General features: G+C 43.2%; 3 protein-coding genes and 1 long non-coding RNA gene across 7 annotated transcripts; 1 reads left to right on the top strand and 3 right to left on the bottom strand.

Annotated features, from left to right (window-relative positions):
- Positions 1–20: 20 nt before the first annotated feature.
- On the bottom strand, positions 21–10,483 carry LOC146221772 (erythroid membrane-associated protein-like). Of its 4 annotated transcripts, XM_084691984.1 has the most exons (9): positions 9,105–10,483; positions 4,972–5,056; positions 4,810–4,879; positions 4,551–4,727; positions 2,910–2,987; positions 2,492–2,722; positions 1,837–1,969; positions 1,605–1,631; positions 21–1,360 (listed from the first exon to the last, which is right to left on the bottom strand). In XM_084691984.1, the coding sequence occupies exons 3-9, from the start codon at positions 4,843–4,845 to the stop codon at positions 804–806; spliced, it is 1,239 nt and encodes a 412-aa protein (XP_084548110.1). In that variant the 5' UTR covers positions 4,846–4,879; positions 4,972–5,056; positions 9,105–10,483; the 3' UTR covers positions 21–803. The 4 variants fall into 4 exon arrangements, with proteins under 4 accessions (XP_084548110.1, XP_084548111.1, XP_084548113.1 ...); XM_084691985.1 differs by lacking the exons at positions 4,810–4,879; positions 4,972–5,056 and having other exon boundaries at positions 6,932–10,483; XM_084691987.1 differs by lacking the exons at positions 4,810–4,879; positions 4,972–5,056 and having other exon boundaries at positions 9,323–10,483.
- Positions 10,484–16,163: 5,680 nt separating this feature from the next.
- On the bottom strand, positions 16,164–17,726 carry LOC146221771 (E3 ubiquitin-protein ligase TRIM39-like). The gene is made up of 4 exons (XM_084692013.1): positions 17,706–17,726; positions 17,464–17,596; positions 17,259–17,285; positions 16,164–17,040 (listed from the first exon to the last, which is right to left on the bottom strand). The coding sequence occupies exons 2-4, from the start codon at positions 17,528–17,530 to the stop codon at positions 16,526–16,528; spliced, it is 609 nt and encodes a 202-aa protein (XP_084548139.1). The 5' UTR covers positions 17,531–17,596; positions 17,706–17,726; the 3' UTR covers positions 16,164–16,525.
- A 1,718-nt stretch (positions 17,727–19,444) lies between these two features.
- On the bottom strand, positions 19,445–20,949 carry LOC146221770 (uncharacterized). The gene is made up of 2 exons (XR_014746784.1): positions 20,592–20,949; positions 19,445–19,754 (listed from the first exon to the last, which is right to left on the bottom strand). It is a non-coding gene; the product is annotated as an uncharacterized LOC146221770 (long non-coding RNA).
- Positions 20,950–21,453: 504 nt separating this feature from the next.
- LOC146221769 (E3 ubiquitin-protein ligase TRIM16-like) lies at positions 21,454–24,976 on the top strand. The gene is made up of 7 exons (XM_084692020.1): positions 21,454–22,184; positions 22,307–22,372; positions 22,810–22,905; positions 23,104–23,337; positions 23,622–23,754; positions 24,014–24,073; positions 24,215–24,976. The coding sequence occupies exons 1-7, from the start codon at positions 21,639–21,641 to the stop codon at positions 24,739–24,741; spliced, it is 1,662 nt and encodes a 553-aa protein (XP_084548146.1). The 5' UTR covers positions 21,454–21,638; the 3' UTR covers positions 24,742–24,976.
- The last annotated feature ends 2,854 nt before the right edge of the window (positions 24,977–27,830 follow it).

The raw sequence follows: 27,830 nt of genomic DNA, 5'->3' as shown, positions 1-27,830 counted from the left end.
TCACATTAACTGCATCCTTTCTCAGCGCCTGGGGTCTATGGACAGCCCCAAGAAATCCCATACGTAATATGGGATACGTAATAGACAACGGGGTCCTTTAATTTTCGTGTAACGAATCAGGGAGCAAAGACATGTGCTCCACCCGTTTTACAGACAAACAGATGCTTGCTCTGGCGTGGTCTAGTAGTCTTCATGACTGGTCTAGTCTTCAGGACTAGCATGCATTATTGCACGTTCACCACTAGAGGGCAGTCCAACCACACAGGTCATTTAGACTGCTACGACTCAATTTCTGGACGGAGAGGAATTATAAGATCGAAGTGTTGGGACATATTTTATTACATATAAATGTTTGAATTACATATTTTTCAGAGTAGATTTACATTTAGTCATTTAGCAGACGCTCTTATCCGGAGCGACTTACAGAAAGTACAGGGACATTCCCCCCGAGGAATGACGTCAGTTGGCACGGCCAGGAATCGAACAGGCAACCTTCAGATTACTAGCCCGATTCCCTAACTGCTCAGCCACCTGACTCCCTTTAGGTAAAATACATTAGATGACCAGAATGTAACAGGTAGGTCACCTCACCCCAAATAAGACACACTTGAAAGAGGAGAGAAAGGGGAAAAGACAGAGAACAGCCCTTCACTTATCAAAACCCACCAAATCACCCTCCACACTGCAGTACGTTATTAAGCATTCATCACAGGAAGTAGCAACATTATTTTGAATGAGAAGTTAATTAATTAATTATTAATTTAAAAAATGTTGTTTGATATCTAGCAACACAAATCTTCCAATCACAGCCTAGCGCTTTGTTGATTGACAGGAGTGATGGTCAAAGGGGAAGGGTTTCTCCCGTTGTCTCTCAGACCAGGGCTGAAGAAAGGGTAGAGTTTCTCAGTGAAGGTCTGGCCAGTGAAGGAGTACATATGAGACTCGTTATCCACATCGTAGAAGGAGACCAGACCCCCCTCGTAGTCCACAAACACCCCCACCTTCTGGGGCTTCTCTCCGAGGTCGAGGAACGCATCTGGGCTTGCTTTAGCTACATATTCATCTCCATTCCTCAGAATCACAGTCCAGTATCCGTCCTCGGGGCTCAGTACGACCTGCCCCTTCCTGACGACGGACTCTCTGGCCACTCCCACATCCCACCTGGACTTGTCCCCCACCCGCACCTCATAGTAGAACCTCCCTGAGGAGAAGCCCTCCTTCCCCAGGACGTTGACACACACATCAAACCTCTGTGGGCTGTCAGGGACGTATTGTGGTGTGTCTCCAAGTGTGACCTGTTTCCTGTCCTCAGACAGGGTGAGGCGGGGGTGAGCAGTGTCAGGGTCCAGAGTCACGTCCACTGTGGAGGAAAATGACATTTAAACTGGACGTAGGTGATCTCGAATTCAGCCCTCTTTGTTTTTGACAGATTACAGTTGACCTAACTCAGACATTTATTTGTCCATTAATCTAGTTTTTCTTTTTCAGTATTTATGAATGAACATGCAGTTGGTTCTGTGTGTGTTCTTGTTCCTGTCACATGTGCGTGTGTGTGTGTGTGTGTGTGTGTGTGTGTGTCTCTTGTGTCATAGTCTAACACACACCTGCATATTTCTGCATCTCCTTCAGCTCTGTGGGAAGAGACAGTTCTCAGGTGATTACAACATCTCATGTCCAGTTCAGTTCTCCATTTATTTAGATATGCAGGACAAGACATAACCTCCACTTCAAATGGTCAATTTGTTGTCATAACATAACAGACACAGTATTTCTGATCTAAGAGGTTCACATTTATTATTACACTTTTAATCATTCATTGTGAATATAAGTTCTTACCAACATAAGAGATCCTATAGGTGAGAACCTGAAGTTCCTCTGACAGTCGAGACAAGAACTCTGTCACGGTGCCTAGAGCGACAGCACTGTAGAAACTGACCCCAGACCAGTCCTTGGACAGCAGGCTGTCACTCTGTAGGAGATGAAACTGACTTAAACGCTGTTCTCAGTCCAGTTCTGCAGCATCTTCAATATAAATCAGACTGCTACACGAATTGAGTTGAAGTAACAGTTTACTTTCTGTTTGCAGCCTTACAGCAACAGACAGAACACTCTGTGCCTCCCGCATGGGACATCTTCTTCAACTAACCTTTTCAGGATGGAACACAACACATGTAATATCCAAAATGACACCTAGTGGTTAGGGTATTACAAGTTCTTAAAGGACCACTTACCTGTAGGAGGTGGAGGGAGGGGGGGGGGGGGTACTGACCTGTAGGAGGTGGAGGGAGGGGGGGGGGGTACTGACCTGTAGGAGGTGGAGATGGAGGGGTACTGACCTGTAGGAGGTGGAGGGGGGGTACTGACCTGTAGGAAGTGGAGGGGGGGGGGGGTACTGACCTGTAGGAGGTGGAGATGGAGGGGTACTGACCTGTAGGAGGTGGAGGGGGGGTACTGACCTGTAGGAAGTGGAGGGAGGGGGGGGGGTACTGACCTGTAGGAGGTGGAGGGGGTCGTCAGTGTTCGAGAGCTGCTCCAGCTCAGCGCTTCTTCTCTGCAGCTCAGATATCTCCTCGTCCAGATCTCTGAGGAGAGTCTCAGATGTTCTCCCTGCTGCCTCCTGCTTCTCCTCCATCTCAGACAGCTCCCTCTGTTTCCTCTGGAAGAAGAGCTTCAGATCACCTGTGGCCTGCATGCAAGCTTCTCTGTCCCTGTCTGACTCGCTCTGCAAGGAAGAAACAACTCATGACAAACTGGACCTTTGGAGATTTTTTCAGTTCTGCTGCAAGATGTTGCCAGGGCAGGAGAGAGAGAGGAGGGATGGAGAGAATATCTTATTAAATCTGCAGCAAGAGTCCAGGACAAGACAACACAGACAAGGGGAGAGTAGGGCAGGGCAATGTAGGACCCACCTTGCTGATATGTGCAGATGATTTGACCTTCTGAACCATCTTTAGTCTCTCCTGGATCATCTGCTGCATGTCCTGCAGCTGAAACATCAACAATGTTTATGATTAATGAACATCAATGCTGTTCATGACAAATCATTCTTGACTTCACTATCCTTCCAAGATAGCATTTCAAATCATTAGTGCAGCAAAACTGATCCCAAGTAATAATATCTAGACTGCCAAATTATTTTGAAGATCAGATTTTTTGGGGGGGACATTATGTGAGAAAGTTCTTTTTTGGATTCTTTACGAGCCTGGTGCACTGTGTGAACGAAAGCAATGGCAAGCGTTTCGCATCGCTGCAGTCACGCCCCAGAGGCGCCGTATAGAGGATGTAGGGGCAGCTTTTAAGTGGTCCATGGGCGTATGTAACGGTGCGTTCACACTGCAGACTTTTTTACCGCTCTGCACCGCCGGCCTTCCCACAGTGCAACGCGCTCGGGGGCGTGTCAGACAGATTAATTCAGAGCTGTAGTTCTCTTAAATCCCTGTTGTAGTTCGTATGTCATGGCAAATGTGCAAACAAAATACAACTTTTACACACATTAAGCTAAAATCCGATACACATTCTGGATCTGACATTATCTTATCTACAGCACACAATAGTTTATCTTTTTCCACACTTTTTTTTCACCGAGTGAAAGATTAAATGCCACCCGCACTCTATGTACAGTAACGGGTCTTGTTCCGGCTGGAAAAAAAGACGCATCAGACATAAACGTTGACATGTGTAACCTTTTATTATATTATTCGAAATCTCTGCAAATCAATCGCTATTATGACTTGCCACTACACATTCACTGCATGGATAGCGAGTGGCTGCCAGCCAGCATTTCAGCGTTGAATGTCAATTGTGTGAGCTAGCAAGACTATGCAGCTAGCACAGAAGAAAGTTACGTAATGTGAAAAACGTGAATGTGAATTAAAGTACAAAATACAACACACCAGGGACGCCGTCAACCTCAGCAACCCTGCGCCAGGCATCATTTTTTTGGTTTACGTCTCTGTAATCGAACATAGACGTATCATACAATACTGGGTATGAAGACACACATACGATGAGTTGCTCTTCCATCTTGAAATTGTCAAACCTAGAAATGTTTACCATGACAAACAGTTGCTATGTTACAATAAACCAACCCGATTGGCCATCGCTGGCGTTTTCACGCTCCTCATTTACATAAAGTTGAGAGAAAATCCAACTTTCGCCGCGCCGCTCGCCTTCCCACAATGCCCTACGCGGGCGTCAACGCCTGGTTTCATTGAAAATGAATAATGAATTATATTATCTAAACCATCATTGAGTATATATATAATTCAGATATAATAATACAATGAATGATCTTTGTTTTTACTTGTGTTTGTCAATACAAGTTAAATATCCCCGTTGACCAAAAAGTTTACATCCATATTGACCGATCACCTCCTTGTATCTGCATGAAATGGTTTGGTTCTGCCTTAGGCGAAATGTATCAACACCGCTTTTTGTATTTTTTTATCAATACATTTCGTAATGTAGCCTTAGATTATGTAGGCTACTGCCTACCCGCTGCATTAGTGAATTCCTCTCTCTTCTCCGCCTGTTCTCAACCACAGACTCACCTTCTCCTCTCCCTGGGGCTTGTGGGGTGTGTGCCCGACCTCCTCAGAGTCGGTCTCTGGCGGGGTGTGTGAACGAGCCGCCGTCACATACACCAGAGCCGCCGTCACGTACACCAGGAGCAGCACCGGGTGGAAGAACCTCGTCATGGTCACGACTTTTCGCTGGAGAAGGAACACCTGGGACATTAGAACAGCAGGACATTAGAACAGCAGGACATTAGAACACCTGAGACATTAGAACAGCAGGACATTAGAACACCTGGGACATTAGAACGAGTCTTGATAGCCTTCCCATGGCGGCAGGCTCCGCGAGAGCTTCCTCACCCACGCTGCACAATCCACAAGAAAAAGACTGATCAGATTATCAGATTTACCTTCTGATTAATAGCCCGATTCCCGTAACCGCTCCCTATCTACTCACCTGGAGCTACTCTCTTGCTCGTAGCTGGTCCTCTAGCTGGTAGCTGCTTTGTGAACTCCCTATAGGCTACCTCAGGTGATTTATGCTGGGGACAGACTACAGGATAATTGGTCCGATTTCGCCCCTTTCGACAATCCGTAACGTCCCGATTATCTTGATGGTTCTACAGATTATTTTATCAAATGTTCCCTTGGTGTGAAGTGTGTGAAGAGTGACCGAATCTGCTCGGAAGGACGTCGGACGCGCCCCGATCGCGAATCCTAAATATGTTGAATATTTGCGATCAGAAATCCTGATGTGTGGGGGGAACCCCGACGACATACGCCGAGTTTATCACGTGAAACAAAACAATATCCAATCAGAAAGCAAGCTGAGAGAACACGGGAGCATAACAAACGGAGTCACGGCGCAGCACAAAGTTAAATGGAATTTATTTTTGGCAACAGAAAACCCTATTATTTTTTTCCGTTAATTTTCTGTGAAAATCATTCCAAACACTATCATCGCAATTTCTTCCTGCATATCGTCCGCAATACTTATTCTTAAATCTCGACAGATTTTGCGAGATTTCTTGTGTTAACAGTCGGGACACTGGTTGGAAATCTGTTTGTGTGTGGTGTGCTGTCTTTGTCAAATCATGGCACACCACACACTGTAGGAGCAAAACTGCTAAATTTAGGATTTTTTGTCCTCATGTTTGTGGTCTATCACAGTTAGAAAATCTTACAAGATTAAAAAAATCGTTTAGTGTGTCCCCAGCATTATCAAGGGAAAACATCTGAACTATCCGGAGTAGGCCTATCTGGTTTGGAATTGGTTAATAATAAGCGGCGGTCTGCCATCAGACATGGTCATAAACGCCCACTCTCTGTTGTCATGACGCTATGGAGCTAGAAAGCTGACAAAAGTATCTGAATTTGAATATGGAAGATCTGATATATTTGTGTGTCGAATTTCATAAAATTGAAATATTTTGCTGTTGAATATATAATAGCCTATCTGAATTATTTGTATGCCGAATTTAATCAAACGGAATTATTTTGATCCAAAAATAGAAATTTCTCAAATTCAGATTGCAGGAATTCAGATTCTTGAAATTCAGATTGCAGGAATTCAAATTCTTGAAATTCAGATTGCTGAAATTCAAATTCTTGAAATTCAGATTGCTGAAATTCAGATTGCGGAAATTCAGATTCAGGTTGCGGAAATTCAGATTTTGGCTGTTTATCAAATCATGTTTTTTTCTGTTCTTGCGAACTTGTTTGATGTCATCTTTCATTGCCCAAGTACGGTTCCAATCCAAACTCTATGCAAAGAACACAAGTCACCAAGACATAGAGTTAATATAACTAGAGTATGCTACTTTTGTCTTCCAAGATGGCATCCCCATTCATTTCTATGAAAAGTGCTCAGTGGCGCAGTGAGGCAAGCGAGAGCGCGAGACTGGTACCGGCCATCTTTCCACTTCCGTGTCTTCCGGTCTAGCTTTAAACAGTGGCTCTTTTTTTCTCTAGCTCCAAGACCTCGTGCACGCTTGCAACTAGCTGTATACGTCATACTTTGCGACAACCAGTCGCAAGCATAGATTTATATGGTTATGAGCGTGTGAGCTAAGGCATTGCAGTTGCAGAATCTATGGGCAGAATGGGGTACAAGTCCGATAAGAATCAGACACATGATGCAAACTTGACGGAAATGTATTCTGTCACTGTATAGTATTCCTTTCACTTGTTTTTTAGAAATAGGCTATAGGGCTAAATATAGTAGGCCTAGGCCTATTGTTTTAGATGGAACTCATCACATATGTTGCTTTTTTTCTTCGTGATATGAGTATGATTTCCAACGCATTGTATCGGTTGAAATAAACTGTTAACATGAAAAGCTCTGTCGTTGTTCTCGCCAGGCAAAGAAAGCTTAATAGTTATTTTGGTAACCGAAATCTTCCATAATGCAGACTTACCATAGCTTACTGTCAACTTTATATTCAAACGAAATGCCACGAAATTCACACTGCCTTCAATTTCACATCAGTGTCGAAATGTGACCTGTGTTTTATATGTTCAACCTAGAAAACCAAACGTCTATTAATGGATATAACATGATCTAACAAGACGTGTTAAAGAAAAGCTTGAGAAGTGTGTCTAAAATATACTTAATTGAACATTTGCCTTTGAAAGGGGCATATTCACCCCCACCCGTCACCTACAGTCTTCTTCAGACAACCGCCTGGTGGTCCCACCGCTCAAGACTGCCCGGTCCCAACACAAGCTCTTCTCCTGCCTGGCGCCCCAATGGTGGAACCAGCTCCCCACCTCCATCAGGGACACTGACTGTCTCCCCACCTTCAAGAAAAGGCTCAAGACGCACTTGTTCCGGGAGTACAACGGCACTTAGGAATGCTTGGCTGGACTTGTTAGTTTCCTCCAGGATCACTATGACTCTTATTGAGTGACTTGTTGCTATTGTAGGTTAGATATAACGAAGTTAAGTCTTGTACTTGCTGTGTAATATTTTACTGTTGATTGTTCTTTTACAGGTACAGTCCTGCACTTTTGTGGTTCATGTTGTTTTAATTTGTAACTTGTATAACTACATGCTCTTATGGGTCTTCCCTTTTGGCACTTGTTTAGCTTTTTCACAATTTATGCTTCATGTTTTGGCTGCTTGCAATGTTTGGGACTATCTCGTTGTTATGATCAGTGACCTATGCTCTTTTGCTCTCTCTTGGAAGTCGCTTTGGATAAAAGCGTCTGCTAAATGAATAAATGTAAATGTAAATGTAAATTCATAGAACCATATAGGCTACAAGACGTTATTGAAATTTCCATCAGATGTTCCATGGAAATTTCCATCAGATGTTCCATGGAAATTTAAGATGTTAGTGGGGGTGAAACAGTCACTCAGGACCTTCATTGTCCCACAAAAGCAGTCTGGCTTGATGACACAATCAAAAAAAGAACTAGAAAAGGCTGTTCCTGCGAAACAGCAGTGAGAATGCTGAAAACCTGAATCGGGATAGCTGACCATGCTAAAAAAGCTGAAAATTGTGAAAATGTTCTGAAAGTTATAAGCTGAAGCTTCAAAGCGACCGAAAGGTATTTTAAACAGAGGCTGGAGCTGGACGAAGGCATAAATCTACAGAAAAGAGAAGAAAAATGCTAAACAAAGTGAAACAAATCAGAAAGAAGAGAAACAACACATAGAAATTTGAACATTTAGCAAAAAAATATTTGCTGGAGTTTCAAAAGGCCTGAAATGTATGTTAGAAAGGACCTGCAGCAAGATGAAGGAAGAAAAGTGCAGAAAAGAGGGAAACATTTCAAAAGAACTGGCAGTTGGAAGATACTGCTGTGAAATGTATTTTTGAAAGGACCTGGAGCAAGATGAAGGCATAAAACGGAAGAAAATAAGAAGAAAAATGCTAAACAAAAAGGGGAACATTTCAGAAAGATGAGCGGCAGGAAAATGTGAAAATTGAGCAGAAAACCAGTTGCTCAAGTCTGGGTTGAACGAATTTGAAGGTAAGAGGACAACACTGGAATGACTGGAACTTGCTGGAAAAATGTAGCAACCGCTGGTCATTGGCAATAGACTTGCAACATTTCTAAGCTAGAATCTCAAAACGGAGGAGAAACTAATCATGCGTGCCTGCACACCCAGTCCTGTTCAGACACTTAATTTAAGATTACATCAAAATAATAATTCATAGTACAGGGTCGCTGATGTTGTCTGTCCCTGGTGAGTTTTTGGTGTCTAAGTGGTATCTATTAACACCGTAGGCTTGAATAATAACCGAAGGCGTGAAGCTAGAGAGAGAGGATTTCCAACGTAAGTATATCTACTACTTCAAATTGAAAACGGAGAAGATATTTAGAGTAAAGACAAGTTACTTTACATCTGTGTTCAATATCGTCAATTAAAAGTAAAAACTTTCCAGTTATGAAGCGTTTGTTCGTAGGATTAACTCCAGCTGCAGCAAACACTTAGCGTTACTGTAGTACCCGAGCCCTGGTTTGGCTGTTCGTGACGGTCAACTATGACAGTCGCGACTCGATTTCTGAAGATTTCTCTAGAACTTGCTCAAATAAAAAGATCTAGCTAGATTATGTACACTTTAAGCTCAATGTACATACCTTGTTTGGCCAATTTGGTCGATTGTTGAAAAAAAGTCGAACCGTTATTAGCCTAGTTATGGAATGTAGCTAGAATCCACATCCACACCTCAAACAAGTCAACCTCGACGCAAAACTGTACGTCCAATCCAAAAAATAGGGATATTTTCCGAGACCCAAGACTCTGCCGAAACCAGTGATATTCTTTATATGTCTGTGCAGTCAGAAATAGACTCTACCTGCAGTTTCGAAAACGTGTTCCTTTTGGTTTCCTGGTGTGTGTTTGTTTGTTTGTCACGGCAACGGAGCAGCTGTGCTCGCTAACGAGCTGGGCAGAGAGAAAAACATTTACCTAGCACCGACACCTCAAACAAGTTAACCTAGACGCAAAACTATACGTCCAATCCAAAAAATGAGGATATTTTCCAAGACCCAAGACTCTCCCGAAACCAGACATGTCCTTTATATGTCTGTGCGGTCAGAAATTCGACTCTACCGGCAGTTTAAAAACACGTCTACTTTCGAAATTCTCTGACGATTTTTTTTACCAACCTCTCCATTGAAGTTAGTGAGAGAATTTGAAAGGCTGCTCTCGCTTCAAGGCTCAAAGCTGAAAATCTGTAAACGTGAGCTCTTTTCAAGTTACATTGGCTGAAAGAGGACAAGTTTTCCTACATTTTAAGGTGTAACTTGTTTCTGTAAGTTAAACTATATGAACGTCAGAGGAATTGGTTTGTCAATTTAGTTGAATATCAGAAAAAGAGCGGCTGCTCAATCATAAAAATCAAGAAGGAGCTACATTTTTAATTTGCACAAAAACCTTGATTCTTTAAAAAGTATTAAAGTGAGAAATACCAGAAGTCACAGCCATCATCCCCTGAAGGAGCTGAACGTTTTGATACAAAAATTGTAGGAATCGGTGAAAGTATGCAGGACTAGTTAAACGCCAAAAAACGGTGGAAGAACTGAGAAGTTGAAAAGCAATAGTGATGTTAATGCTTAACAGCATTCTCACAATAATGGGTGTGTTTAACAAAAGCTTCTGAAGGCAAGACTAATATTATTTAAATATAAATCATTTCCTATTGTGGTTAACAGTTAAAGTATTAATCTTCGTCTTTGCTCCAGATAGACATGTCAACAATCTATGCTCGAGCTTAACATAATATATTTGCCATCATGTCATGAACGTTTTTACGAAGAATCAAATGTGTTTCAAAATAACGGGAATAAACTATATTAACAACATTTCATGTATGTGTGACAACGATTTGCTAAACTTGCTACAACAAGGCAGGCAACTCAAGCCATTTCTCCCCGTGCTCATTCAATATAAGTCTACGGCTCATTCAGCTCAATATAAATCGGCTATCGGCCAATGTGAACTATTGTGCTCGTGCCCTGTTAGTATCCGCAAGCACATTTGCAGGCAACTTTTATTGACGTAGTCAAATAAATGGGGTGCAGGTATACCCATTTCGGATTGGTTTCAAACTTAGCAAAAATCTGGAAAAATTATTCTATGAAAAAGCTAGTAGTATGAGCCAGGTTCGAGAATCGAACACAAATTATTGGGGGAGATAGTTTTAAAGTAAATGTTGACTGGAGTTACAGAATAAAAACGACCGGAAAACACGGGAACCTAACCGTAAATGCAATACCACCTACATCCACCGGGGCTGTTGCCTCAAGCCGAGAGGCGAGGGGTGGGGGCTTGCACCAAGAACGCCAAAAATACCCGGCAAGGTTCTTGATACGCCCCTTTTATCGAGGATGCATCGGATGGTGACTTGACCAGCGAGAACGCTTATGATTCCCCAGAAGTCATTGCAAGATGTCAAGCGAGGCGGACAAACCTCACAACTGTAATTTTTTACTTTTCACATTTCAGCTAAACGGGACTTGTAAATCAGCATCTGAATTAAAATGTGACGAGAAAAAGGCAGTGTAGTCCCTCAAAATGTTCTTATTTTATTGATGAAAGGCCTAATTTGTAAATTTGCTCCGACTTTTCGATAACCTAGTTAACATTAGGTAGGCCTACTGTAAGTTAGCAAGGGCTACAGAAAACGTAAAATTACAGGTAGAGGGACCATTTTTTAGCTTTGTTATTTAGTTTTTGTAGTTCGTCAGGGTTATCATAATGCTGCGAGTCCAGGAAAACCCTAACCATCTCAATTCATTCTCCGTCCTTGCGTCCTTGCAAGACCATTCTCGCACGGACGCTTGCAAGAACGTTCTTCAAAAGAATGTACTTGCGTTCTCAGCGTTCTTCGGATTGATAAACAGCCTTTGTCTGAACTAGGCCAAAGTTGAAACAGCTTGCTTTCACAGGGAAAAGTAGACGATTTCACAACGACTGAATTTTACCTGTATGTATAGATACATTTTACTTACTTACTTACTCTGGAAACTCAATATCTGGGCAGAGTGGAAATTTGTGGTCAAAGTATTGGGAGGTATTTGTGTACACATAAAACATATTAATTGGGTGTGCTCACGTCTCCGGCGAGCACAACCATTGTTCTCTAACATATATCTTATTATTATTATTTTTTAAATAATTTTCCCCAAAGGATCCGTCAATAATTGGACTACATACACAACGTTGATGTCAAAAGTTTCGTCTTAGTAGAGATTGAGTTGCTTGTATTTTTATTTACGTTCCTTCGCACGGTGTAGACGGAAATTTATTTTTTTGTGGCAAAAAGTGCCTTTTGTCAACAAAGGGAACTCAGTACTAGCCTACGTCACAATGTCAGCTCACGTTAGCAACGACGCATGGATACAACGTGCATAGAAGTGCTGTTGAACGGTGAATAACGTGCCGTTGAGTAATAGCAGCACATGTACATTTAAGCAAATCGCATCCCATTATCGTTTATTCAAACTCGCCAACGTTCCAGACCCCATTATCGTCCAAAACCGTTTCTTCCATTAATTTTTTAAAGAAGATAAGCAGCAGCAACGAAAGAAGTTAACTCATTGATGAGTACACATCTTACATTGCTGAACACCAAATTACAGCTTCTTACTTAAGGCCAGGTACTACAGGCAAAAACCCAGATTTTTGTTCAGTTTGTCAATTTGGATATTTTTGGATATGTTGGTTCTGTAACTAGTAAACTTTCATAACATGCCACAAATATTGCCCAAAAAAATGTGTTTTTTTAATGATTTTATACCGCCTTCGCCAAGTAAACAAAACCTTAAATCATGGTCTGTTACCATCCTTTACTTAAAATTTGTCTCAGCAAGTTAAGAAATAACTTAAATGAATTGTATATTGTTATATTATATATATTGTATATTGTAAAACTTATTCTCTCAAGCATATGGCTAGCCAAATCATATATTTCTATTTACTTTTTTGTCCTGGCAGTAAGGGGGGGAACACAGAGCGATAGAGAGAACCCGTTCTAAAACTTCCAAATGTTTAACAGCGATTTTCTCAAAATGGCATCTAGCACACACGTCAAGCTCGACAACTCTTGGCTCATAATAGGTAAAGCTACACAATTTGACATACTGCTTTGTAATTACTTCTGCCTTGAACAGGCTATGGTAAAGTTAGGGGTGCTAATACATTGCTTAGGAAGCATATAACTAAAGTCACATGATATAACGTAGGTGACATCACACAGGAGGGGGTGGTCAGCATTAAACAGGAAGTTGACCCTGAAAATCAAGAGGTGAGAAGAATGACATGTGCTTTATGAGGATTTTAATATAAGTCTGTAAAATGTATAGGCCCAATTTAAAGTGGACACCAATGTTGAGCAAATATGTGTGATGTAATAGTGTACTAAAATAAAAATAAACATTTTTGAAATTATGTTTATATTTATTTAATTTGAACATTTTCTTGGTGTCCCAAATTACCAAACATGGTGTGGTAAATTGGGACAGCATGTTTCAGGTAATTTGGGACAACATTTTTAGGGTATAAAATGAAATGTGTCAATAGTTTAGTCATAAATAACCTGATTAAAAGTGAAAAAGTCACATTTATAACAAAACAAAACCTAAGTGATGTATCCTAGGCAACTTTTGCAGAAGGAATTAGAGGCTAAAGTTGATAACCATCAGAGCTGTGTGTAGTGGGCCATATCGGCCTCAGCGCACGCAGAGAGGACTGGGAATATGAGGAGCAGACGCGCTTATAGTCTATCAAACTCGTGCACAGCACAGTTTCGTCAACGGTTGCGCGTTAAGGCATGCTAGTTTTCATGAAGGCCTATTCCTCCCTAAAATAATATAATTAGTGATTTCGCATGGCTCTGGCAGTTATGTATGTAGTGTAACGCGAACGTTTCTGATTAACCTGTCATCTTTACAGGTCACAAGCAGCTCCAGTAGGCTATTCACTGGGTTCCGATGACTCGATTATTCTGTAATCACACGCGTTATAGGGTTAAGTGAGCTATCAAGCATTAAACCTAGCCTACTTTTAATGTATGTAGGTGTAGAGTCTTCTGCACTTTGTCTAATCTACAAATTGTTCTCATTTATGAAACAAATTCATTTTGCGGAATAGAATGGCACCCAGGAAAGAGACAGACAGACCAAGGGAGAGTGAAGTGCAAGGGAGAGTGAACAAACGGAAAAGTAAAGGGCAAATACGTGTTTTGCGGAAGGGGAACAGGATGAAGGGAGCATTGCAGGGGTTCAAGGAGTTATATTTATGGTTAACAATCCATTAAAATGTTTTTACATTTGTTTAATTATTGTTCAATACATTAATCTACACCCATGAGTCTGTGTCCCAAATTACCAAACAAGTTGCTTAAAATTTGTTTTTTGCCAACTCCACTAAAATAGTGAGCCATGCATTTCTAAAATATTATGAAGACTTATTTTTTAGACTTAAATAATGTGGATACCTTGAGGAATTCAGAAATGTCTCATTTATTGGGTTATGTTTGGAACTTGATGACAAACTTAAACTCAGAAGATAGAATTACAAAAAATGTCCCAATATACCTGAATTCACCCTAGTAGCGGAAGAATGACGGTTTATTATGTAACTATTTTGTTTCGAATTGTTTTTATTGATGAAACCATATCAAATATTTGTAGTAACAGTTTTAGAAAAGCAATAAGCCCCGCGAGTCCGTGGTTTACGCTGATTTTAGAACAGGTAAAGGGGTTTTCGGCACTCCGCTTTTGCGTCGTGCTTAACAACTCCCCTTACCTGTTCTAAAATCAGCGTAAACCACGGTCTCTTTGGGCTTATTGCTTAAATAAGCGATAAGAGAGCTTCCTCACCCACGCTGCACGATCCACAAGAAATAGCCCGATTCCCGTAACCGCTCCCGATCTACTCACCTGGAGCTACTCTCTTGCTCGTAGCTGGTCCTCTAGCTGGTAGCTGCTTTGGGAACTCCCTATGCCTCAGGTGACTCATACATATGAACTATCCGGAGTATCTGGTTTGGACCTGGTTATTACATTTACATTTAGCAGACGCTCTTATCCAGAGCGACTTACAGTAAGTACAGGGACATTCCCCCCGAGGCAAGTAGGGTGAAGTGCCTTGCCCAAGGACACAACGTCATTTTGGCACGGTGGGGAATCGATCCAGCAACCCTCTGATTACTAGCCCGACTCCTTCACCGCTCAGCCATCTGACTCCCTCTTCTTATTCCTATCTTCTTATTCCTATCTTATTAATAAGATACGGTCTTACATCAGACATGCCCATAAACGCTGGGACTATAGGACCAACTGTAACCAGTTTAACCCTTGTGTTATCTTCGGGTCATTCTGACCCCATCAGTCATTGTGAGCCACCGTCGTATTGCGACAACTTTACTGCATACAAAAACAAAGTGAAACATTTTCTTTTAACTGTTGGGCTGTCTCAGACCCCCCACATTGCGAAGGTTGAAATAAAAATGTGTTTTTGTATTGGGTAATATTGGGACCCGAAGACAGCACAAGGGTTAACCAAATTTCACAGCCTGGTACTACCACATGACATTTTATTTACATAGTCTACCACACAACCCACACACAACCACCTCTTTCACCATGTTCTGACACTGACACTTCGGTATTAGGGAGTCAGGTGGCTGAACGGTGAGGGAATCGGGCTTGCCAGATTGATTCCTGGCCGTGTGAAATGACGTTGTGTCAAGGCACTTCACCCTACTTGTGTCGGGGGAATCTCCCTGTACTTACTGTAAGTCGCTCTGGATAAGAGCGTCTGATAAAATGACAAAAAAAAAAGAAAAAGTATTATTTTTTATTCTATATTATTTTATTCACATTATTTTATCGTATTTTATATTATGTTGTTCTGCCAGTATTTTGTTGTACATTTTCTACATTTTATCTTGTTTATTATGTTTACTGCAAGCACCTGCCCACTACAGTAAATTCCTTGTTTGTGACCACCTAATTGGCGATGAAACATTTATGCATAAACAATATTCTGATTAAGATTTTGATTCTTATGTAATTTTCCACCTAACAAAGAAACCTTTGTCCCCAGGATTCTAAAATATGTCAATCAAGATTCACCGAGATAGCCATGAAAATACTAAAAAGGTAAACGTTTGTTAAAACCAGGGACGTGCACAGGAATTTTGGAGGGCAGTTGCTCTGGCAGTTTTTCGCACCAGGACAGTTTTTGTCATGACAGGTCCTCATCTGTAGAGGACAAGGTACACAGGTGGATTCTCCTATTTTTACTTTTGCTTCTTCTTTACTGGAAGTTGTTTCCATCTCTTTCTCTATCATCTCTCCCTCCTCCTCTCATTCTCTCACTCCTCTCTCTCTCTCATCTCTCCCTCCTCCTCTCATTCTCTCACTCCTCTCTCTCTATCACTCTCCCTGCTCTCTCTCCCTAAAGTTATTTTCTCTTCTTCTTCTTCATCTCTCTCTAACCCTAACCCTTACTAAGCGCACAGGAAGTATCAGGAACCAGCTTGACTCTCACACCACAGAGCTGTCTGGTCAGGATCAAGATGGCCAAATGGGATTGTTCCTGAACATGATTGGCTGAGTTGAACTCTCGACCAATGAAAACACGCACTACAGAGTAAACCAAAACATCTGGATTCATCAACAGCCACCTTGCAAACAGAAATATTTTTATTTTATTTAAAGTGTTAATACATGTGAATCAAGCAGAATCATTCTAATCAACGAAACATGAATGAAGACACACTTGAGAGAAAATAGATGAATGAGGAGAGAGAAGAGAGACATGAAGAGAATGCTTACAACCCTCAAGCGTTGCAGTACATGATTTAAAGGTTCATGACAGGAAGTTCAAACATTCCCTTGAATTAGAAGCTGATAACCATGCGAGGTAATTATAACCATGCTTAATTCTCGTGACTGTTGGATGCTCTTGCTGGGTACGCAGCATCACAAATCTTCCAATTGTGTTGCTTTGCCACGGATTGCTTAATTGACAGGGGTGACGGTGAGAGCTAAGGTTTTATTACCATCACCCCTAATACCCTGGCTGAAGAAAGGGTAGAGTTTCTCAGTGAAGGTCTGGCCAGTGAAGGAGTACATATGAGACCTGTTATCCACATCGTAGAAGGAGACCTGACCCTCCTCGTAGTCCAAAAACCCCCCCCCACCTTCTGGGGCTTCACTTCGAGGTCGAGGACCACTTCAGGATCATCCAGAGCTTTGTATGAATCTCCATTCCTCATACATATTGTCCAGTATCCTTTAACAGGGCTCCGTGCGAGCTTCCCCTTCCTGTCAATGGACTCTCTGACCACTCCCAGATCCCAATGGGTCTTGGTCCCCACCTGTACCTCATAGTAGAACCTCCCTGAGGAGAAGCCCTCCTTCCCCAGCACACAGAAACTAACATCAAACCTCTGTGGGCTGTCAGGAACGTCTAGTGGTGTGTCTCCCAGTGTGACCTGTTTCCTGTCCTCGGACAGGGTGAGGCGGGGGTGAGCAGTGTCAGGGTCCAGAGTCACGCCCACTGTGGAGGAAAAGGACATGTATACTGGACGTGGGTGATCACACTACATTAAACACAACATTTTAATCAGTGTGTGGCGTGTGTATATATGTAGTGTGTGGCGTGTTTATGCTGTATATGTGGTGTACTTGTGTTACCTAACTGCTTTTTTTGTGTGTGTTTATACAGTACACATGCATGTGTGTGTGTGTGGGGTACCATTGTGATGTAACACACACCTGCATACTTCTGCATCTGTATCACCTCTGTGGAAGGAGAGACAACAGTACCCGTGATCAACACATCATGTCAAGTTTAATCATCAATTATATAGATTTACTGGACAACAACTAACATAAATGAATTAACCTGTGTGGGCCATAATATAACATTTTTATAGCATCTCTGATCTAAGAGGTTAAAATCAATTCTTCAAGTTCTTACCAACATTAGTGATCCTATAGGTGAGAAACTGGAGTTCCTTTGACAGTCGAGAAATGAGATGCATCATGGTGCCTTGAGACGCAGCACTGTGGAAACTGACCTCAGACCAGTCCTTAGACGGCAGGCTGTCACTCTGTAGGGGATGAGGGGAAACATCACTAGTTTAATCTCTGATCCCAGACCAGACAGGGTCACCGGACCTGAGACACTCATTTATAAGGATGTGAAAACGGAACACTGACCTGTAGGGGGGAGGAGGGGGGAGGAGGGGGGAGGAGGGGGGAGGAGGGGGGAGGAGGGGGGAGGAGGGGGGAGGAGGGGGAGGACCCACCCTTAGTAACTCATCAGTGGGTGAGAGCGTCTCAAGCTCAGCGCTTCTTCTCTGCAGCTCAGATATCTCCTCATCCAGATCTCTGCGGAGATTCTCTTCTCTTTTTCTAGCTGAATCTGAAAAACTCTCTCTGTTTCCTCTCAAACAAGAGCTTCATATCACGCATGACTTGCATTTCTGCTCTTTTTTCCTTCTCTGACAGGCTCTGCAAGAAAGAAAGAAAGAAATGTCAAACAGGACCTTTTGAGATATATATTCAGTTATTCTGTGTGTCGTCTCGAGTTACACACAGTTCAAAACCAGCCAATCAGAAACATCACCTGCAAGACTTACCTTCATGACCTGAGCCCTGGCTTTGGCCTCTGGGAGCGGGCCAGGTGCACCGCACACACCAGGAAGACAACCCAGCTCACCACATTATGCCATTAAAACATTATGCCATTAAAACCATTAAACTGTTCACCAAATGTTAGGGTTGGGGTTAAGGATCGAACATATCCTAAGCCATGCCCATGTAATCTAAGGACTTGCAGAGTCCTTGGTTAAATTACAGATGAACTTTGAACATTGGTTAACACTTTATTTTGATGGTCCATCTGTTGACACACTATAGATTATCAGTAACTACTCAGTAGCATATCAACAATGTATCTGTTTACATTCAACAAAACGGTTTCAACAGATATGTAGTTATGCATTCAATTAACTTTTCTATGGATTTTCAAGTGCATTTCAAGTGTTAATCTACAAATTTGACTCAATGTGTCTGACTTTCAAAGCTTGTTTTCAACAGGTCATAATCTATTCAACTAACTGTCTATAGATTGTGTGTTGCATTTTGATAGTCCATCTGTTGGCACACTATAAACTGTAACTACTCAACAGGATTGCAGCAATGTATCATGTTGACATGATACGGAGTAGTTACTGATAACCTATTACGTGTCAACAGACGGACCATCGAAATAAAGTGTTACCAAACGTTGAGATTCCCACGTTGCAGAACCAGATGTTTTGGCATAAACAGGTTGTGTCTTTCCTTGGGAACCTGTCCAGTTTAAACTGTATGTAATCGATTGGTTATATAAATTGAGTTTCCAGTAAATGCATGCACAACCAGTCAAAAGGGACACTGTACAATGATTAACAGGTTCCCCAAAAACAGTTAGATCAGAAGTGGTGTCTGATGGGGGGTCTGTTGTCCCGGTCCCAGGGTACGGGGGGGGGGGGGAACAAAGTGTCAAATCATTTGGTAAACGTGTTAATAATATTCTACTCCCAAGGATGTCCTCATACTGGCATACAGGCCAGCTGAGCTGACAGTCTTGCCTGGGACGAGAATCTTAAATGGGCCCAGATCTCTGTCCTTTTCCCTTTCTCTGCCACTCCTCTGCTCCAGTTCAAGAGATAAGGTTTGGCAATGCTACACTGGTAAGTGCACAGTCAAGTGACAAGGAAAACAATCAATCAATTGTGTATCATTTTCGATTTAACTAATGTTTTTGTTCTCGTTGAAACTCTTAAACATGACCCTCTAATCCGGAAATTCAAGCCTAACAGTAGCTCTGTTCCAATACTTACACTCATGTGACCCCAAACACAAACATGATGGGTTAAAGGGCTCAACCAAAACTATTATGAATTGTCTGATTGAGGACACAATCAACTGTTTATTCAGATAATCCACATTAGCTTCTGTTAGCATTAGCTTCTGTTAGCATTAGCTTGTGTTAGAATTAGCTTCTGTTAGAATTAGCTTCTATTAGCATTTACATTTAGTCATTTAGCAGACGCTCTTATCCAGAGCGACTTACAGTAAGTACAGGGACATTGTCCCAAGTCGGGCAAGTAGGGTGAAGTGCCTTGCCCAAGGACACAACGTCATGTGCACCGGCCGGGAAAAACTGGCAACCTTCAGATTACTAGCCCGATGCTCTAACCGCTCAGCCACCTTCATTTCCTGCAGAAAGTGCATCGGAATGATGAAAGATTCACTTATCTATTTTAAATTGCAGAAAATACAGAAATGAGAAAATACCCGCATATGTGTCACCAGATTTGCATTGGTCTCTATGGGGCGATGTGTCAGTCTGTTGGATTCCACAGACAACTGTCTACGACCAACACAAAATTAGCCATCTATTGATCCAAAAATGAAGCATGAAGAGTGAAAATTGCGGCAATGCAGGAAAACTAGAAATACTTTTGAAAAACAGATTTCGAAGCTCTAAGCGTTTCAGTCTGCACTCTAGGCTCTCACATACACACCCATGTAAATCTCAGAAACGGTTTGAAAAACTCATGAAACAATCAGTGATATTAAGAAAAGTTGAATAGACATCAAAAAGATGATTTTTTGTTTTAAAATAGTTTAGGGTTTTGTCAACATTTTAAAGTTTAAATGGTGGCTCTAGCTAAAATATTGAGGAAGAAGAAGGATTTGAAGGTTGAAGAAGTTTAAGAGGATTGAGAGGATTTGAAAAAAAAACTCAATTGGAAAACGGTGTAAAAAACATTATGAATATTGATTTATATTAATTCAAAAATAATAGGTACAAAGCTGAAAAGATATAGCACCCATGGCCTGAAACTCTTGAATTTTTTGATAGCTGAACGGTTTCAATAGCTGAAGATTTGAAGGCGAATGCTAAAGCAGCATTCCAACAATTAGCTTTTGTTAACATTAGCTTCTGTTAGAATTAGCTTCTGTTAACATTAGCTTCTGTTAGAATTAGTGTGTCAGGGAACCTTCTGTGACCCTACATGGCCACTGTTGTTTCACTCCATCTCTACTCACCTCATGTGAGGAGATGGTTCTCTCTTGGGAGCTGGTTCTCTCTTGGGAGCAGGTTCTTTATCTGGTAGCTGGTTCTCTCTTGGTAGCTGGTTCTCTAGCTGGTAGATGCTCCCTGTCAGCTCACACTGAACCTAAACCCACTCGGTCCTCTCTTTTGAAGGAGATTAAAAACTATTCTCTCTCAGTCCACAGCTCATTTTCTCTCGTCTGTCCACCCCCTTAACCTCCACCCTCCAACAGTAACAGGAAATCCCTGTTTTTTTCCCAGAACAGTTGTTATTCCAAAGAAACTAAGCTAATATCTCTTTCTCTGACTCCCCTCTCCACATCTCCTCTTTTGTTTTGTTTTTTGAGTGAACTTTGCACGTTTGCAAATGTGAATCCAGTGCAGAGGGGCATTGCCCTTGAGTGGACTTTAGGTGATTTGTGTTTGTATGTGTGTGAGTGTGTGTGTGTGTGCTTTTCTGTGTGTGTGTGTGTGTGTGTGTGTGTGTGTGTGTGCATTTGAATGAGAGGCCATGTAGGACACAATTCATCCTCAGCCTTTCACATTACTCCCAATTTTTCCCTCTCTCACTCCACATCATACTCACATACATATATCATGTCTCTCAAGGATGCTATGATACTCTGCTACACACTATCAATGGAAAACAATGGTGTATGAGAGAGTATGATAGTGTCTATGAGAGACTATGATAGTGTCTATGAGAGAGTATGATAGCCCCTCTAAACTCCACCCCCTCTAAACTCCACCCCCTCTAAACTCCAGCCTCAAACAGAACCAGGAAATCACTCATTCCTCCCACAACAGTTGTTATTCTGAAGAAACGAAACAACCCTGCTTAGCTTCCGAGATCGGACAAGATTGGGCGTTGCCATGCTGGCTTGGCTGTACGCAATATTGTGACAACCATAGGCTACTTATTCATATTCATATTTGGTATTTGACAATCCAAGGTGGTCTCTCTCTCTCTAATCTCTCTTTCTCTCGCTCTCCACTTGTGTTTGTGTGTGAGAGAGAGCGTCCGTCACTACCACTCCAGCATGGCCCAGCAGGGAGTTGTGCTGGACCAGGACCAGTTCTGCTGTTCCATCTGTCTGTACCTCTTAAAGGATCCTGTCACCCTCGCCTGTGGTCACAGTTACTGTAGCAGCTGTATCAAGGGCTACTGGGACCAGAATGAGCAGAAGGGAGTCTACAGCTGCCCCCAGTGCAGACAGAGCTTCACTCTGAGGACTGCTCTGAAGAGGAACTACATGCTGGCTGAGGTGGTGGAGAAATTGAAGGAGACAGGAGGAGACCAGGCCGCCCCCTCTGAGCTGACCAGTCCAGCTGGGCCAGGAGAGGTGACCTGTGACCTCTGCACTGGGCCCAGGAAACAGAGAGCGCTCAAGTCCTGTCTGGTGTGTATGGTGTCCTACTGCCAGACTCACCTCCAGCCCCACTACCAGATTCTTAAGATGAAGAATCACAAGCTGGTGGAAGCCACGTCTGGACTGCAGGAGATGATCTGCTCCAGTCATGACAAGCTGCTGGAGGTCTTCTGTCGGACAGAACAGCAGTGTATCTGTAGGGAGTCAAATGACGTTGTGTCCTTGGGCAAGGCACTTCACCCTACTTGCCTCGGGGGGAATGCCCCTTTACCATTCTGTAAGTCGCTCTGGATAAGAGCGTCTGCTAAATGACTAAATGTAAATGTATCTGCTATCAGTGTACCATGGAAAACCATAAAGGCCATGACACGGTGTCAGTCAAAGCTGAGTGGAAAGAGAAACAGGTAAGACCAGAACCACTAGTCAGTGACTCATGAGGTACTTGGAAAATAAAACTGTTCAAAGTTGAAACATGTGTGGTTTACATTAAATCTAAATGTATATGCTCCACTTGTATGTCATCTATAAAAATCTATAAACTGGTTATTAATGGTAATACAATAGAAAACGATTTAACAAAATTATAAATGTATCACATGTATTTTTAAAATACTACAATTTTATATCAACCTAGATCATTGAATGTATAACCATTGGACTGTTGTTATGACCTTATTTTAGTCCAAAGTGTGAACTCCTGTTTGGTCTACGTGGAGAACTATAAAATGTCAACAAGTGCTGACTCATGTCAGGAAAAGCAGGAAGAGTTTACTGCCTCCACTCCACCAGAGTCCTGTACTGTAACTCCTACTGTGTTGTGGTCATGTGTGTTGTTCTCCAGGACAAGCTGGTCCTGAGTCAGCAGGAAGTCCAGCAGAGAGTCCAGCAGAGAGAGAAGGAGCTGAAGGAGCTCCAGCAGGCTGTGGAGTCTTTCAAGGTCAGCATCAGGATCTCCACTACTGGAGCTGTGCTACTGGGAGATACCTGGATAGGACAGGTGGACTGTCTACATTCAGGAAGACTGCTGTCACTGGAGGGATATCTTGATGTATTTTGCTGTCTGTCTGTCTGTCTCTCTCTCTCTCTCTCTCTCTCTCTCTCTCTCTCTTCTCTCCCCCCCCCTCTCTCCCTCCAGCTCTCTGGCCAGGCAGCAGTGGAGGACAGTGAGAGGATCTTCATTGAGCTGATTCGCTCCATTGAGAGAAGGCGCTCTGAGGTGAAGGATCTGATCAGAGCCCAGCAGGGGGCAGCAGTGAGTCAGGCTGAAGGACTGCTGGAGAGACTGGAGCAGGAGATAGCTGAGCTGAGGAGGAGAGACGCTGAGCTGGAGAAGCTCTCACACACAGAGGACAACATCCACTTCCTCCAGGTAACTAGACTACCCTGGAAGCTCAGATCTGAAGCTACGCTCACTGTCTGATCATCAATGTAGGATCTCTGCTCAACCTGTGTGTCTGTCCATCTGTCATTCTTCCATCTGTCTCTCTCTCCCTCTTTCTTTATTTTTGTCTCTTTTTTCCCTCTCTCACCATTTAAACCCCTCTCCCCCCCTACCATCCCTCTCTCTCTCTCTCTCTCTCTCTCTCCCCCTCTCTCTCTCTGTCTCTCTCTCTCTCCCCCTCTCTCTCTCTCTCTCTCTCTCTCTCTCTCCAGAAGTACCAGTCTCTCCCCAGCATCTCTGTTCCGACTCTTCAGTTTTTCAAACATGTGACTGAGGTGGTCTCTGAGCTGAGAGACAAACTAGAGGAGCTGATCCAGAGAGAGTGGTCCAACATCTCCACCACAGGTGAGCTGGTTGAACACAGCAGGTCTGGAGGAACAGCACATTAAGCCTCATGGACAAACATCATGTGATAGGACAGACACCTGTTACAGAAGCACATGTTTGTATCAACTTGATAAGGTAGCTTACGTGTTTGTTGTACTGTCTGTGTGTGTTTGTGTGTTTTCCTGTGTGTGTGTCTTTGCATGTTGTGTGTGGAGCCATTGGTGTGTGTAAAAATATGTGCGTGTGTATTTAAATAAATATGTGTGTGTGTCTCCAGTCTCCACAGTGGATGTGTTCCTGCCTCCAGAGCCCAAGACCAGAGCAGACCTCTTATCATGTGAGTCTCTGAAGTGTCCAGGTCTCTCTCCACTGACACGTGTTGAATGATGAATCTGATCCAGAACAACAGCAGCTTTAACATGGGGACACATGAATGGACGTGTTATTAACTCTGATCTGGTCTCTGCTCTGCTCCCAGATTCCTGTCAGCTCACTCTGGACCCAAACACATTACATAGAAACCTCTCTCTGTCTGAGGAGAACAGGAAGGTGACACGTCTAAAGCAGCAGCAGCCATATCCTGTCCATCCAGAGAGGTTCACCTTGTACCCTCAGGTGCTGTGTAGAGAGGCTCTGTCTGGACGCTGTTACTGGGAGGTGGAGTGGAGGGGTAAATATGTTCACATGGCAGTGTCAAATAAAGACATCAGCAGAACTGGCGATAACTCTTACTTTGGTTACAATAACAAGTCCTGGATGTTGCAGTGCTCTAGTGGTGGTTACAGGTTCAGACATAACAGAGTTGAGACTGCAGTATCAGGCCCTCAGTCCTCCAGAGTAGGAGTGTACCTGGATCACAAGGCAGGTACTCTGTCCTTCTACAGTGTCGTCTCTGACACAGTGACCCTCCTCCACAGAGTCCAGACCACCTTCACCCAGACACTCTACCCTGGGTTTTGGCTTAGTAACTATGGTAACAGTGCAGAGATTATGAAGATGTGGTAGAGGGTCTTATAGAGGAGAGATACCTTCATACCATCATACAGAACCCTGTCATTGTTCAAGTTGGTTTAAAATCATTGTTCTTTTGTTCTATAATTACAGCTGTAAATGATTATATTGTGATTGTATGTGACTTCTGTTTAAGGGATCAGTTTATAGTTGTCTCTCTGCTACTTTGAACTCCTGCTGGTGGTTATAATGGACCTGAACAGCTGAATAAAGACATGTGAAGCTGAAAGACATCTCTCATTATTTACACTGTAGAAGAAGAATTTCAGTTTATGACTCTTATTCATCTCCAGCCTCTCTCTCTGTCTCCACCCCTCCCTTTCTCTCCTGTTCTCCTTTTCTCACTCTTTCTTTATTCCTCCTCATCACTCCTTCTTTCTCTTTCTCTTGCAATGTTCCACATTCACCACCAGAGGGCAGCGCAATCTCACCGGTCAGTTGGATTGATTTCACTCTGGAAACTCAATATCTGGACAGGGTGGAATTATGTGGTCACAGTATTGGGAGGTGTTAGAATACACATAAAATATATTAATTCTAGATGTTTTACATGTTATATAATTGCATTCAGATTCAACATCACAATCTTATTAAACACAGATTACATTTCTGGGATTTAGCAAGTAGGAGTTGTGTGTGTGTGTGCAAACTTTGTTGAACGATATTTACCCATGTTCTCTTGTAATAGAAATGCCTGGAATTTCACACCATCGCATTCCACTGAAGACACACACAAACACACACACACACACACACACACTGAACACACACAAACACACACACACTGAACACACACACGCTTTCCTCTCTTTCCCGGTGACTGAATGGACAATATGCACTCTAACAATGCTGCTTCTCTCAGGAATGCCCCGAGTCAGCATTGGGCCACACACTAACACACACACACTAACACACACACACACTAACACACACTAACACACACACTAACGCACACATTAACACACAAACTAACACACACTAACACACACACACTAACACACACACTAACACACACACTAACACACACACACTAACACACACACACACACTAACACACACACTAACAGACACACTAACACACACACTAACACACACTAACACACACACTAACACACACACTAACACACACTAACACACACTAACACACACACACTAACACACACACACTAACACACACTCTAACACACACTAACACACACACACACACACAAACACACACACTAACACACACACACTAACACACACACACACTAACACACACAGTAACACACACAATAACACACACACACACACTAACACACACACTAACATACACACACTAACACACACACACTAACACACACACTAACACACGCACACTAACATACACACACTAACACACACACACTAACACACACACTAACATACACACACTAACACACACCGGAAAATGACTTGATCCATTACATCACCCAATCGCTTGCCCTTTCACCTCTTTAAATATATACTCCTCCCTCCTTCCTCCATCCCTCCCTACAGCCCTACATCCCTCCATCCCTCCCTCGATCCCTGCATCCTCCATCCCTCCCTCCATCCCTCCATCCCTCCATCCCTCCCTCATTCCTCCATCCCTCCCTCCTTCCCTCCATCCCTGCATCCTCCATCCCTCCCTCCCTCCCTCCTTCCCTCCCTCCCTCCCTCCCTCCCTCCCTCCCTCCCTCCCTCCCTCCCTCCCTCCCTCCCTCCCTCCCTCCCTCCCTCCCTCCCTCCCTCCCTCCCTCCCTCCCTCCCTCCCTCCCTCCCTCCCTCCATCTATCCTTCCATCCCTCCATCTTTTCCTCTCCAGATAGCAGAGCTCTGAGTTGGACCAGAGAAACAGAGGTTTACTGTAAACTCATCCTTCTCTCCCCCACCATCTTTACCTCTGCCAACATCCACCCTTCTCCCTCATCCTCTCATCCCACTAGCCCCCCTACTTCTCCCTCATCCTCTCATCCCACTAGCCCCCCTGCTTCTCCCTCATCCTCTCATCCCACTAGCCCCCCTGCTTCTCCCTCATCCTCTCATCCCACTAGCCCCCCTGCTTCTCCCTCATCCTCTCATCCCACTAGCCCCCCTGCATTCAATTTCACACTTGGGGGAGCGGGTGTGCGCCTGTATGTGCATGTGTGTGTGTGCATGTGTTTTTATGTATGTGGGTGTGTGTGTGTAGTTGTATGTGTGTCTCTGTGTATGTAAGTGTGTGTAGGTGCTTACGTAAATGTGTGTGTGTGTGTATGTGTGTGTGTGTGTCTAGAGGTCATAGCTGTGTCAACACTGACCCCTATCTGTTTCTGCTGATTCAAGGAGAACAAGGGAACGAATGTTTAAACCTCTCCCTCCCTCTCTCTCTCTCTCTCTCTCTCTCTCTCTCTCTCTCTCTCTCTCTCTCTCTCTCTCTCTCTCTCTCTCTCTGTCTCTCTCCCTCTCTCTCTCTCTCTCTCTCTTGGTCGCCCTCTTAGCTCTCTCCACGTCATACTCAGGTCATACTCAGAGAGAGAGAGAGAGAGAGAGAGAGAGAGAGAGAGAGAGAGAGAGAGAGAGAGAGAGAGAGAGAGAGAGAGAGAGGGAGATAGAGGAACATTGTGTTGATGACTCATATGAAGTCAGAAGATGTCCATGCTGGCAGACACTCTGTCTCATTCCACACACCAACAGCCACCGCCTCCCCCTCCCACCTCTACCCTCCCCCTCTCCCTCACCTCCACCCTCTCCCCACCTCCACCCTCCCCCTCACCTCCTCACCTCCATCCTCCCCCTCATCCTAACCTCCCCCCTGCTCTCCTCCCACATTCCCCTGCAAGGTCAGCCGCTCGCTCTCCATCCATCCATCGCCGTCACCATGGTTTCACGTTCTGCGTTTCCCCCCTGCCCCTCCCCCCAAATAAAAACATAATTAGCCCCCCCACCCCCCCTCCCCTCCAAACTGAGAAGTTAAACCACAGACTAAAGAAGAGGATAGGAAGAATGAAAGAATGAAACTTCTGTGGCTTGCAGGTGCCAGCACACATTCAAACACACACACATTGATACACACACACATTGATACACACACACATTGATAC

This window comes from Hypomesus nipponensis, chromosome 25, assembly GCF_054491055.1.
Source record: "Hypomesus nipponensis isolate SF chromosome 25, ASM5449105v1, whole genome shotgun sequence".
Classification (NCBI taxonomy): domain Eukaryota; kingdom Metazoa; phylum Chordata; class Actinopteri; order Osmeriformes; family Osmeridae; genus Hypomesus; species Hypomesus nipponensis.
The sequence above is the reverse complement of the archived record's forward strand: the minus strand, read 5'-3'. Positions and strand labels throughout refer to the sequence as shown.